The sequence below is a fragment of the Micropterus salmoides genome, unplaced genomic scaffold, assembly GCF_014851395.1.
Source record: "Micropterus salmoides isolate LMB-PRFRI ecotype aquatic unplaced genomic scaffold, ASM1485139v1 Ms_hic_scaffold_17, whole genome shotgun sequence".
NCBI lineage: Eukaryota > Metazoa > Chordata > Actinopteri > Centrarchiformes > Centrarchidae > Micropterus > Micropterus salmoides.
The window spans coordinates 18256674-18269690 of NW_024040817.1; the positions used below are offsets into that span (position 1 = coordinate 18256674).

A 13017-nucleotide genomic window follows, 5' to 3' on the forward strand; every position below is an offset into this window, starting at 1 on the left:
GCGCCACTCACGAGGAAGATCCCCCCCCCCCCCCCCCCCTGCTGTTGTTTTTCCCCTCATGCGGTCACATGTTAATATACGTCACGTCTTTGTAGTTCGTTGTTGACTGTGCGGCCATTTTGGGGAGGCTGTGGATCGGCGAGCTTGTCTGTGCCATTATTAGCTGCCCAAAAAACACACAAAGAAACCAAACGGAAAAACGTTGGACGACACGCCGTTAAATATGGGCCCACCGGGAGACAGAACACGCCACACGTCGACTGAAAGAACGGAGGATTTCAGCTGGATTGTCGATTTATCTTGACATGGCATGCAGCAGGGCGAGTCGGAGGTTGTGACGACTGAAGAAAAGAAGAGAAAGAAACAAGCGCAGCAAACACCTCGAAACTTCAGACGTGGAAAGGGGGGATTTTGTTTGGCTAACGTCTTTTTCGCCATTCACCGTTTGTCGTTGGTTGGCTATTGATTCCCTGGTTGATTTTTTTTGTCGATGTAGCTGCTGACAAGACACGACTGAAGTAAATTACACCGAGCTAAAAATGCTTAGCACAAGCAAAACCAGTTAAGTCAGTCAACCTTGTAGGTCTCTTACCTCTCACAGCACTGGCAGTCACGTTGAACCGGGCGAGAAAATGTAAACGCGTGGAAAGATGACTGTACGCTAACTAGCCAACCGCACATAGGCCTCAATTAAGCCAATCAGTCAGAAGATAAGATGTAGCTAATTGTTGGTTCACTACTAGTTAGTGTTGGAAGTGAATGCCTACGTTAGCTTGCTAGCTCACCTTAGCTAGTGTGCTAAAAATACGCCCACATCATGACTATCAGCCGTGGCAGCACCGCAGGCCGTGGGCCAAATGAGTGGCAGTAACAGTCAAGGAAATGTCAAGGTACTTTCGCAGTAGTCTTCGATGTTACCCGGTGCCAATATCTCATGGCATCTGTATTTACTTGCCATGTTCGTCTGTATCCCCAATCCGTCTGTAACTCGCACATAACGCAGTCTCTACAGAGAAGCAAACACAAAACGACAGCCATGGATGAGGGACTTTGAAATGACCCACACAATACAGTATTTGTCTGCTTGCTAGTCTCTGTACTCCTCAAATTCACTGGCAAAAATATGTATTGCCGGTATGGGCTTTTACAGTAGCAGTTGTTTCTGTTGATTTCAGTCACATTCAAAGAAGAAACGTAAGTGAAATTTGATTTGCTCTTTAGTGTAAAAGCTGTTGTAATCCCTTATCGATGGCAGGTTGAAAAGAAAACGCTAATTTGGCTTAAAAGTCATGTCTTAAAACATGGATTTCTGAACCAGTAATAAGGAGATGTAGTCTTCGCTTGTTGATCATTCCCCTCCTGAACACTGCCCTTTTACAAAAATTAAAATGACTTAGTTTTGTTTCTGATTTGTTGACCTTTTCAGTTGGTAGTTAGTGAGTAATTCACAGATCTAGCCTTGGGTTGTTTGATGCGTTGTTTCTGTAAAGGGTAGCTAGCTCCATCCTTTATCCAACATATAAATACAAAAGTAGAGAGTGTAGCCAAAATATTCTGCACAAGAGAGGAAGACACTACCATCAAAATTTAACCATGGGGGACCCAACTTCACGAAGAAACCAGACAAGAAATCGACTTCGAGCTCAACTTCGGAAGAAGAGGGAATCTTTGGCGGATCAGTTTGACTTCAAGATTTATATAGCCTTCGTTTTCAAGGAAAAGGTTCGTCAGTGAAATGGAATACCACAGTAATTGTTGACACAATCTGCAACCACACTCGTCTTTTATACCGTAACATTTTATTTTCATAATTTGTTCATTACACCTTTAAAAGTCCTGTTCACACTTTTTCCGTATTATATGACGTAGTAAAATGACTTAAAATATGTGTTTTTACATTAAAGAAGAAGAAGTCTGCACTTTTTGAGGTAGCTGAAGTGGTGCCAGTGATGACCAACAATTATGAAGAAAACATCCTACGAGGTGTGCGGGATTCCAGCTACTCTCTCGAGAGTTCGATAGAACTCCTGCAAAAAGACGTTGTGCAACTACACGCCCCCCGATACCAGTCAATGCGAAGGGTAAGTCAGTGCACCATCTTCAGGAGGGGATAGCTTGAAGAAGACCAGTTGTGTTTTACATTGTTTCTTCTTCTCATATTGCTGTAGGATGTGATAGGCTGCACACAGGAGATGGACTTTATCCTTTGGCCACGCAACGATATTGAGAAGATTGTCTGTCTGCTGTTCTCCAGATGGAAGGGGGCCGAAGATGAACCCTTCAGGCCTGTTCAGGTCAGAACTTGCCACCTCATCAGATTTCTCAGGCAGCAATCTCTATAACGAGATACATGCATATGAATGCAGATATTGTCTGGTCTTCAGACAGTAGCCGATCGGTTCCGGAATTGCTTAGGTTGTAAATGATGAATTAGGCCTTCAACGATTGATTATTGTCATTATAGATTAATATGCAGATTACTTTCTAGATTAAATGATTGTGTAGTTAATAAAATGTTAGAAAACAGTGAAAATGATCCACATTTTACCAGAGAATATTTGTGCAGTCAGAATTGATTGATTTTCACAATGTAGACATTTTACATTTTAATAATCCAATTAATTTGATGCGTGTATCATGCCGCCCTAGCCTGGATGTAACAAAATGTACTTCCTGTCTCACAAGTCTGTCCTCTGATTTACAGGCCAAGTTTGAATTTCATCATGGAGACTACGAGAAGCAGTGCTTGCATGCTTTGGGTCGTAAAGACAAGGCTGGAATGGTCATGAACAACCCAACTCAGTCTGTATTTCTCTTCATGGATAGACAACACTTACAGGTGAGTCAGTTGTGTTGTTACTGTTTTGATCAACTGAAGCACCAGACAGCCTCCTAACGGTGCATCACAAATGTCCTCTGTCCGTCACTCTTGCAGACTCCTAAAACCAAGGCCACAGTTTTCAAGTTGTGCAGCCTCTGTCTGTACTTGCCCCAGGACCAGCTGACCTGCTGGGGTGTGGGAGACATCGAGGATCACCTCCGCCCATACATGCCTGACTAGGGCTTCCTGTTCCACTCAGCCACACAGGGAGAAGCCCTTCCCTTCCCTCCTGCCTAAGCCTTCAGAAGCAAATTGATGTACTCATCTCCACCTGTTTCCTTTTAAAAGATTTGAACTTGTGCTTGGATCTCTCCTTTTTTGTTACCTACTCGTTCTCCCCTCCCTGACCTGAAGCTGATTCAGTTCCTATCCTTGTCCCCCCTCCCACTCCCAATGTTACTCCTCTTCTCTCCACCATTTTTGGATTGGTTCCCCCGTTTTCTTTATTTTACTCCCTGTTCATTCCCTCCTGCTCACTCATCCATTTTTGTTTATTTGAACCTGCACGAACATTGATTTTGAGTGGTTGGTTGTTCTCTTGGAGCCGCACTGTCAACAGCACCGGTCATTGAAGGAACTCTTTATGTTGCATCAAAACAGGAACAAACAATACACAGGTCTTCACGGTGGTTCTCAGATGGACGTGTTTTATATCCTTGTTGTCATAAGAAAGGATTGTTAAAGCTTGTTTGTAATGTCAATGGGGTTTCTAGAACAACTTTACACAATCTTTTGACCAAGGACAGGTGTGAATAGGCATTAAAACACCTGTAAAAGAAAAGAAAACAAGATGAACAATATTTGTCAAATCACATGTTGTAGGTATTGCTTCTTATAAACCGCCTTAGTTTTTTTTTTTTTTTTTTTTTTGCTGGACTTTCTCAAAAAAAATGTTTTGGTGTCATTTGCTGTCCTCTGAAACATGCTAGGCAGAAACATGCTAGGCAGGCCTTGAGTGACTTGAAAGGCATTGTACACAAAGTTGGGACATGTTGGTTAGATGTTGAAGGCCATTCATGCACCATTCATTTAAGCTACTGAAAACTGATGTTTTATGTTTTGTTTTATTTGGGATGTGGGTTGGTGAGAAACTGAAATGGTGACATACTTAATGTTTAACATACCTAACTAAAGTTGCTGAAAGCTAACAGATTTGTTTAATTTGACCTACTAAAATTAAGATAATTTGCTACCATGCTCATCAGATTAAAATTGGGTTCTGCAGGCTTGCTTTTCAAAGAATACAAAGTACATAGTAGATATAATTTTGCTCCGTGTTGATTCAGTGTGTTCAGTTGAAAGGGTATAAGGCGTGTAACTTCTGGGTTTTTTCTGTTGATTCTCAAATCAATACTGCTGAGCTTATCCCAATACAATGCAAATTCTGAAAGCATAACTCTTGTCTATTTCTTTTATTGCATGTGTATGAAACAGTTTCATTGACACAGTAGTTTGGTCAGGACTAACTGACCACACAGCCATTAGTTTCTCTTAACTGTTGATGACAATGGCACCAGTCGGTAAGTAACCAGCTGTGAGAAGGATTTGTAGTACTGTCGACTATTTTATGGTGTTTTTTTACACAGTCAGTTTTGCAATCTACAGGTAGAGGTTAGTTTACATCTTCACTCAGGAGTCCCTTGTTTTGGCTGGTCAGGTACATGTGTGATTTACAGACAGGCACAGAGGGGAGACGGTTTAGCTGCCGCCGAGGTGTTTAGTGTGTCTTCCTTGTGCTATGAGCTTCCCCGTGACCTTGTTGGTGAGGTCTACGGTGGCAAACGCCAGTGTCCGTCCTTGCTTCAGAACCTGAGCAGTGATGAGTACGTCCTCTCCGATCTTGGCAGCATTCATGTATCTGTAAGACATTGATATTTGTCCCCAGTCATCTGTAGTTAATGGAGATAATCTTCAATCTGACCTGGTTAACACAGTGAAGGTCAAGGCCTGAAATCAGGGCTGCAGGCACTGACATGGACACTGAGATTTTAATGACTGCACCACACTGCACTCAAAGCATTTCAGAGATTTTTATTACTCAGTATTTCTAAAATCATAGCTACAGCTTTGCCTGACATGTATTAGAAAGCTGTAAAATCCTTAATTACAGTGGATTTATGCGTTTTTAAACATGAAATTAAAATTACAAGGAGGCTCAAATGTCCATTTAACTCTATAGATGATGACAAGGGTTTTTTTTGGGGGGGGGGGTCAGTGGGGAATAAATCTGACTTTTTTACGAATTACACAGTCAGTGGACTCACGTTATGTTCATGTCCACACTGACTCCCGGTGCTCCCCTCTCAGAGTACATGATCGCCATGGTGGAGATGACATCGACCAGGGTGGCTGTCAACCCGCCGTGCAGCGTCCCTCCACGGTTAGTGTGCTCCTCTTCTACCCGCATCTCACACACCACCTTACCGGGGCTGGCAGACAAAACGTCCACCTGCGGAAAACACGTCCAGTCAACGTTAGATACACTGTTGCGTTTAAACGCACAGAAATACACTTTAATACGGTCAGGAAATGTCGCAGAATGTTTATCTTTACCTTTTTCAGGACTCTGTCGAAGCCTGGATTATCTACCATTGCTCTCATTATTTGTTTTAACGAATTTATAGACAGCGAAACCATATTTAATGCTAACAAATACAGCCAATGTCAAACTTCTGTTTACTTCGTACCCGGAAACTATTGCGTTCGATAAATCGTCCGGGCGAAACTTTCTTCTTTGGATTAGGTAGACTAGACGCTATAGTGGTCCATTGCTGCCTCTACTGTTTGTTATTTATGTTCCTTTTGACAGGTGTTGTGACATATTCTGCATGCCTGCCGAGAATTGCATGCACCTCGCGGGTTGTGCTTGTAACGCTCTTTTATGCTGAGAAAAGAGGTGGATGCAAATCTCTATAGGAAGCCTACATCATGATCTGTTCTGCTGAATTATGCATCCACCTCTTAAGGTCCTTTTCAGACACTTTGTTGTGCACATTGATCAAGAGTGGCTATCATCTTTTTGCTGAATCTCAAGGAATGCTGCTTTTACTAAGCTTAATACAATATTAACAACTCTAAACGTTCATATGTCTCTGACTCCAGGACCATCAGCACTGGTTCCCCTCAAGCCTGCGTTCTTTCCACTTTTCTCTTCTCCCTGTACACCAACAGCTGCACTTCCAGTCACCAGACCGTCAAGCTCCTGAAGTTTGCGGACGCTACCACCCTCATTGGGCTCATCTCTGGTGGGGATGAGTCTGCCTACAGGTGGGAGATCAACCACCTGGTGACCTGGTGCGGCCAGAACAGTCTGGAGCTCAACGCTCTGAAGACAGTGGAGATGCTCATGGACTTCTGGAAGAGCCCAGCCACACCCTCCCCCATCATCCTGAGTGACTCCCCCATCGCCACTGTGGGCACCATCATCTCCCAGGACCTCAAGTGGGAGCTGAACATCACCTCCCCTCACCAAGAAGGCCCAGCAGAGGATGTACTTCCTGCGGCAGCTGAAGTAGTTCAGCCTGCCAAAGACAATGATGGTGCACTTCTACACCACCATCACTGAGTTACATCCTCACCTCCTCCATCACCATCTGGTACGCTGCTGCCACTGCCAGGGACAAAGGCAGGCTGCAGCGCATCATTCACTCTGCAGAGAAGGTGATTGGCTGCAATCTTCCATCACTTCAGGACCTGCACGCCTCCAGGACTCTGAGGCGAGGAAAGATTGCAGCTGACTCCTCCCACACTGGCCATCAACTGTTTCAGACTCTCTCCTCTGGCAAGAGGCTGTGGTCCATCAGGACCAAAACCTCTCGCCACAAAAAAAACAGCTTCTACCCGTCTGGAGCTAGCCTCATCAACAAGCATCCTCTCTGCACATGTAAATATCACTTCATGTCATATCATGCACAAACCTGGCACATTGCACATATTTGTTGTTAATTGTAAATTGTTGTTGTTCCATTGTTATTTTTATTATTATTTTTTATTTTTTTATATTGTCAGTTGTATTATCTTTCTCTATTCTTCTGTTATTCTTATATAACTTGCATTTGTTTTTTACATATTTATGTATTTCTACATCTATTTATGTCAGCTGTATGTCTGTCTGCGTGTACACAAAGCAAATTCCTTGTATGTGTAAAACACTACTTGGCAATAAAGCTCCTTCTGATTCTGATTCTAAAATATATACTAATAATTTATCACCATTGATGGACCCCACAAAGAATATTATAGCGTTAGCAGTATTTGGAGGTGCATGCATGCAAAATTCGGCATAACACTGGTATTTCTATTTGTATATAGTCTAATACTGTACAGATAGATCAGTTTATTTCTTTCAGTCCAGTTATCAGGTTGAATAAAGTAAAAGTAAGAGTCCAACTGCACTTGGCTGAAGATACTTGAAGGTAGGGAAACTCAGCTATTTAACTTCTGTGGGGTCATTGACGAGATGATCGATACCGCTGGTTTGTTAGTGCTCCTGTCCCTTGATTTTAGCCTTCCTTGGATAACCTGGATGCCTGAAAACCTTCTTCAAAGTAAGATTAATCACTTTCCCCTGCTTTGAACAGCTTTCTCTTTTGAAGTGAGTCATTCTTTTACTGGATTTGGATGTGTCTTACTGTCTCCACACTCACATTTGCCATCCAGGTGTTTGACAACTGAATATTTAGTTTGTAGGCAATATTCTTCCACTCGTTTACTGTAAAGTATTACCTCCCCTTCTTTTCTTTTTCCCATGTATTGTAGGCTACCACATTTCTTTTACTGACTTGTTCATGGTGTGAAGCTCTGACAGTCCATCTTGTAGGGCAATTTCTATTCTATCCTCATGAGCAGCATTCTTTGCCAAGTAATGTGCTTCCTCTTTTCCCTCTACACCCCATGTTTGCTGGTAACCATATAAAACCCACCTCACATCCTGCTTTGTGAATTCTTTAAAATTTTTGATCTTCAGGTTCTTGGATTAGGCATGATTGTACAACTAACCAAAAGACTGGAGGGCACACATTAATATTAATAACAATTTTCTCCACATTACTAGATTTTACTTTATTTCCAAAGTTTGTTTAAATCTTTCTTGCTCTTCACTGGAATTCCCAATGTATTAGGCATTTTCAAGGTACATGGTTTGAGTTCTTTGTCACACTAAGTCGCTTGTATTCAATAGCATAGCTCTCTAGTGAATGGCTTTTCAAACTTTTTGCTTGCTCTATTTCTGGCTCAGTTACATTCCTCATTCTACCATGGGACCATTGTTCCTCTTTGGGGATTTCTTTTCGTGTGGATAGTTTTATGCAACTGACCATATTAGAAAGCTATTCCACCCCTCTCTCAATTCCTTCTGTTGATATTTCCGTATTTTAATTTTTCTCAAATTCTATCCAATTTGCTCTTTTAATACTAAGTCTCAGTGAGAAGGTTCCTCAATGAAGCATCAGGCAAATCTGCTTATTATGGGCACATGATTCCTTCCCATTGTATTCTGACCCTGAACCAGTATTTCTCATCCACTGATTATTGCCAATTCTGCTGACCTAATTGTGATATCTGTAGGCTAGAGGATGAATTTGCCCGGCTTGTTTTAAACCATGTTGGTTGGCCATTATTTAATATAGCCATATTAAATGGCTATGGCTTATCTATACAGTCTTCCAGAACTCTTCTGTTTCTATCTCTCTACTTTCCCATAGTTATGTGCATTTTTCCTCACCCAAACTACTGGTACCCCTAACCTTGAAAATAATTTTCTTCTGGACTAATGCAGGGGTTATACAAATTAATAATAGTGATTTCGGCCCACACCTCTGTTGCACTCCCAATTCTACAGACCGTCGTAAATTAGGTCTTCAACCTAACGTCAGTGAAAGTGTTATTAATGAGATATGAAAGCATAAAACATTTTAGATAAATGAGATGTAGGTCTACAGTTTGAAATAACATTAAAAATAAAACATTCAAGGTATTGCTGGATGCAGGACATAAAAAGTATCTGTAAGTGTCAGATAAATCATAAGTAAAAAAGTACCCTACAATATTTCCGTCTGAAGTTGGAGTGGAGTATACAGTAGAATAAAATGAAAATGCTTAAGTATGTCAAATTGTTACTTGCAGGTCTACTTTACTGTCAGGGGACTGCCAGAAGAAAAAAACAGAACCTCCCTTTGGTTTGTTAGTTCTTTTCATTGTTTTGTTTTGACCTGGTTGCTGCATATCTATATATTTTTCTTTTATGTTTTTAATTTACAATCTTCCATTCTGCCCCACCCCATCCCGTCCACCTCCCATTGGTATCACTGAATTTCAACCATTTCAACCTGTGATCTCAACCATTTCTACAAGATTCAAAATCAGTACTTTTTATTTGGGAGGACTCTTCACCCCACTCCCTCCACTTCCGGATCTAATCTGCTAGCTAAATTGTGTTTCCGTCAGATTTTTAGTTCAGAAAGTAAAAACACCGCACTCCTAACGAAGCATGTGCCGATATTCATTAGTAACTGTAGCACATAGCCTGGAGTTGCTCACCTTTAATCCTACAAAGCAACGTTAGTTTGTTTGTTTGTTGCAGTCAGCAAGTTCACCCGGAAGCATTTCACGGATGCACAAGATGCAGTGATGTTTACGTTTAAATTGAACTCTTCTTGTGTGACTCTGTGATTAAAACCGCTAGCTAGAAAAGATGGCGTCTACATCCGACTCGGACAAACCGTCAGTTTCTAATGTGGAAGAAAAAAGAAGTCGCCTCTGCGATGAGTTTGCTGCGATAACGGGAAGCGACAGCGCTGTGGCTCAGTGCTACCTGGCCGAAAATGAGTGGGAGATGGAGGTACAGTAGCAATATAAACTCACACTGTCAGTTGTGACACTGCATAAGTAACCTATGCAGGCATAGGTTACTTATGCAGCTGGATACAGAATGCTACAGCTGGTGGCTGTAGGCCATTATTCCGCAGCTGTAACTTATTTTACTGATTAGCTCAGCTTCTAGTAATAAAAAAGTGCTAATTAATGTTTAAAAATCTTTTATGCATGGCATGAAAATGTTTTGGCAGGTGTTCCTGATTTAACTTGTCTTTCAGAGAGCGTTGAACTCATTCTTTGAGGCTGATATGGAGAGAGTATTTGAAGATTTTCCAGACACACAGGCCAGCCCCAAAACAAAGAGGCAGAAGGTTGAGGAAAAACGTCCAGGAGACTGGTAAGTCTACTGTCCTCCCTCCTCTGTCACTGCCCAAGCTAATGTTACTGTGCAGCACTCTTTCTGTTATAGCCACCCAACATTTAACAACTCCAAATTAATTAACAATGTCTGAAAATTTTCCAGTATCGATCTGACCGCAGACAGTCCAGCCTCCACACGCAAACCCCCAGAGGAAGATGACAACAAACTGTCACTCATCTCCTGGAACGTGGATGGACTTGATACAGACAACCTTGCAGAGCGCGCCAGAGGCCTGTGCTCCTACTTAGTGTTGTAAGCTGTGTTTATACACCATTCATCTTTGATGCCATCACATGATATTTTAATTTTGGTGGGAAATCCAATATTCTTGATTAAACCCTGTTGATACCCTGGAGATACAGTGTATAGCTCTCAAGGACGCAGAGGTCACATGTCAGACCGCCGCTGCCCCGGGTTATTAGGACAAGGGAACGCAGAAGGTGTTTGAAAAGTGAATCTTCTCTCCATGTAGATACACTCCTGACGTGGTGTTCCTACAGGAGCTCATTCCACCTTACGTCCAGTACTTGAAGAAACGGGCTGTCAGCTACCTAATCATTGAAGGTGCAGTATGTTCAACAGGTCTTTTTCACAGAATACTTTTTGACATGTGTAAATAATGAAATTAATGATTGAAATCCATTTAGCTGTTTCAGTTTTAGGGTCCAGGTGTTGTGCATGCTGGCTCACAGTCACACTGTCATGGCTTACTGGGACACTTGAACATAACCATTATTTAATGCTATTAGTAACACCTTTGGTTTTCCTGCTTTAAGTCAAAATGTCTGCTGTGTAAAAGACCTATGATGTAGGTATTTTCACTGGAAGTGTGTCAGCACTCCTGTTGCGATGCGTTCTACTATTTTTATTGTATTACTATATATAATTATCTCTCCTCTTGTGCTGACCAGGTGGTGAAGACGGTTACTTCGCTGGGATGATGCTGAAGAAGTCACGAGTTAAATTCGTGGAGAGCCAGATAGTAACTTACCCCACCACTCAAATGATGAGGAATCTGCTTGTAGCTCAGGTTCGTGCGCAGATAGTTGTCCAAATGCTCGACGGCATGTGCTTAAATCCAGCTCGCCTTCGCTGACACAAAGTCGGTTTCTTGTCTTTGCAATCAGGTGAATTTCAAAGGCCAGAAGCTGTGCCTCATGACGTCCCACCTTGAAAGCTGTAAAGGCCACGCAGAGGAACGGATGAAACAGCTGCGAGTGGCGATGCAGAGGATGAGAGAGGCACCAGACGATGTCACCGTCCTGTTTGGGGGGGACACAAACCTGAGGGACACTGAGGTCAGTCGTTTGTCTTTGCATCATGACTTAAAATATATGTTTGATCTCTCAAAAGTCCAAAAAATGTCTGCAACAAAACAACATGTTTGCGCTTACAGTGTTTTTTTGGTTTTCATTTCACGCATACATGTAATCACAAAGTGTACATCTTTAGTAATTATTGCCCCGGGCTCCATCTCAGGTGGCCAAGGTGGGGCTGCCCCCCAGTGTCTGCGACGTGTGGGAGCGACTGGGAAAGCAGGAGCACTGCCGCTACACATGGGACACCAAAACCAACAGCAACAAGACTGTTCCTTACATCAGTCGCTGCCGCTTCGACCGAATCTACTTCCGCCCGGCTACCAAGGACGGCGTCCCACGCCTGGCCCCTGACCACATGGCCCTGGTGGGACTGGAGAAGCTGGACTGTGGACGTTACACTAGTGATCACTGGGGAGTCTACTGTAGCTTCTCAGCTGGTTAGAAAATGTGCAAAATAACCTGAAACACACGAGTTAAAGCTTTTGTTTTAGATGAGCTGTCTGGTGTCGTGTGTTCAGACCTTGTCACTGTCATAGTACTGGGTTCAGACCACAGTAACACTTTCTCTGTGAAAGAAAATGCTCTGACCTCATCTGAGGTTGGTTACCTGTACATTTTATGTCATGATTTGATTTGTTTTTATCTTATGTGTGTCTTGTTGGAGTCTCTGCTCAGGCTTTTTCTCCTGCAATTAAAAAAGCAAAATAAATGTGAAAATACATTTTCCAGTTGAGGCTGAAAGTTCATTCTCAACCTTTTCGTCACAACAGTTGACAGAACAATCTCACCACAAGGTTTATTAGTAGCTTTTCTGGATATTTATCATATCACACAATCTTCCTCGGCCTTCCTCATTCATGTTGGAATAAAAGTTGAGTTTGAAAAATCATTCTTGATCTTGGAAAGCTATGAGACTACAAACACTTTATAGTCTCCAGTCTGTATTTCAAAATGAAGTCAGCTGTAGCTTCTGTCACATTTTTAAATGAATGTGATGGATGATAACGATTACACTATTCAGAGTATTTTACTCTGTAACATGAGAAACCTCATATGGGCAGCACTGTGTGTATGTAGTATTGGGTCTGAGCACTAGGGAGCAGTACAGAATTGAATTGCAATCGTTAAACTGACATTTTCTGACAGCAGTCCAGGATTAAGTATTTTAAAAAAGGACAAAAAAAAAAAAAAAGATCAGTAGGTGGCTTCAAATTCAACTTGCTGTTAACCATTACAAACACATTTCAGGGAATTTGTTAAAGCATTTGCAGATGATTCATCCCACTGAAACCTTTTTTCCCCCTCTTCATTGCAGCACATGACAGTCATACGGCTATCCTTACTTTTCAGCAGTTACTATTACTACTCAAACTGACTGAATATTTATTAGTGCTATGTGACATATCAAAATAGATAACACCAACTAAACAGACAAACAGGTAAGATGGAACAGACCAGTTCAGTGTTGCCAGATTTGACTGATATAAAGTAATCTAAGGAGAGCCTAGAAACCGTCAAAAAAATTGCCTCATTTTGAATTTCCATTTAGCAGAGGGATAAAACTGTATAGTTGAAAACGAACA

General features: G+C 41.9%; 3 protein-coding genes across 3 annotated transcripts; 2 read left to right on the top strand and 1 right to left on the bottom strand.

Annotated features, from left to right (window-relative positions):
• Positions 1-90: 90 nt before the first annotated feature.
• cunh6orf62 (chromosome unknown C6orf62 homolog) lies at positions 91-4277 on the top strand. Its single transcript, XM_038724558.1, has 5 exons — positions 91-1722; positions 1905-2081; positions 2169-2294; positions 2705-2839; positions 2936-4277. Exons 1-5 carry the CDS (start codon positions 1594-1596, stop codon positions 3059-3061), a joined length of 693 nt encoding a protein of 230 aa, XP_038580486.1. The 5' UTR covers positions 91-1593; the 3' UTR covers positions 3062-4277.
• A 1-nt stretch (position 4278) lies between these two features.
• On the bottom strand, positions 4279-5581 carry acot13 (acyl-CoA thioesterase 13). Its single transcript, XM_038724559.1, has 3 exons — positions 5435-5581; positions 5146-5330; positions 4279-4739 (listed from the first exon to the last, which is right to left on the bottom strand). The coding sequence occupies exons 1-3, from the start codon at positions 5516-5518 to the stop codon at positions 4580-4582; spliced, it is 429 nt and encodes a 142-aa protein (XP_038580487.1). The 5' UTR covers positions 5519-5581; the 3' UTR covers positions 4279-4579.
• A 3799-nt stretch (positions 5582-9380) lies between these two features.
• tdp2b (tyrosyl-DNA phosphodiesterase 2b) lies at positions 9381-12162 on the top strand. Its single transcript, XM_038725516.1, has 7 exons — positions 9381-9719; positions 9973-10091; positions 10218-10367; positions 10588-10679; positions 11027-11145; positions 11243-11413; positions 11595-12162. The coding sequence occupies exons 1-7, from the start codon at positions 9573-9575 to the stop codon at positions 11874-11876; spliced, it is 1080 nt and encodes a 359-aa protein (XP_038581444.1). The 5' UTR covers positions 9381-9572; the 3' UTR covers positions 11877-12162.
• Positions 12163-13017: the final 855 nt, after the last annotated feature.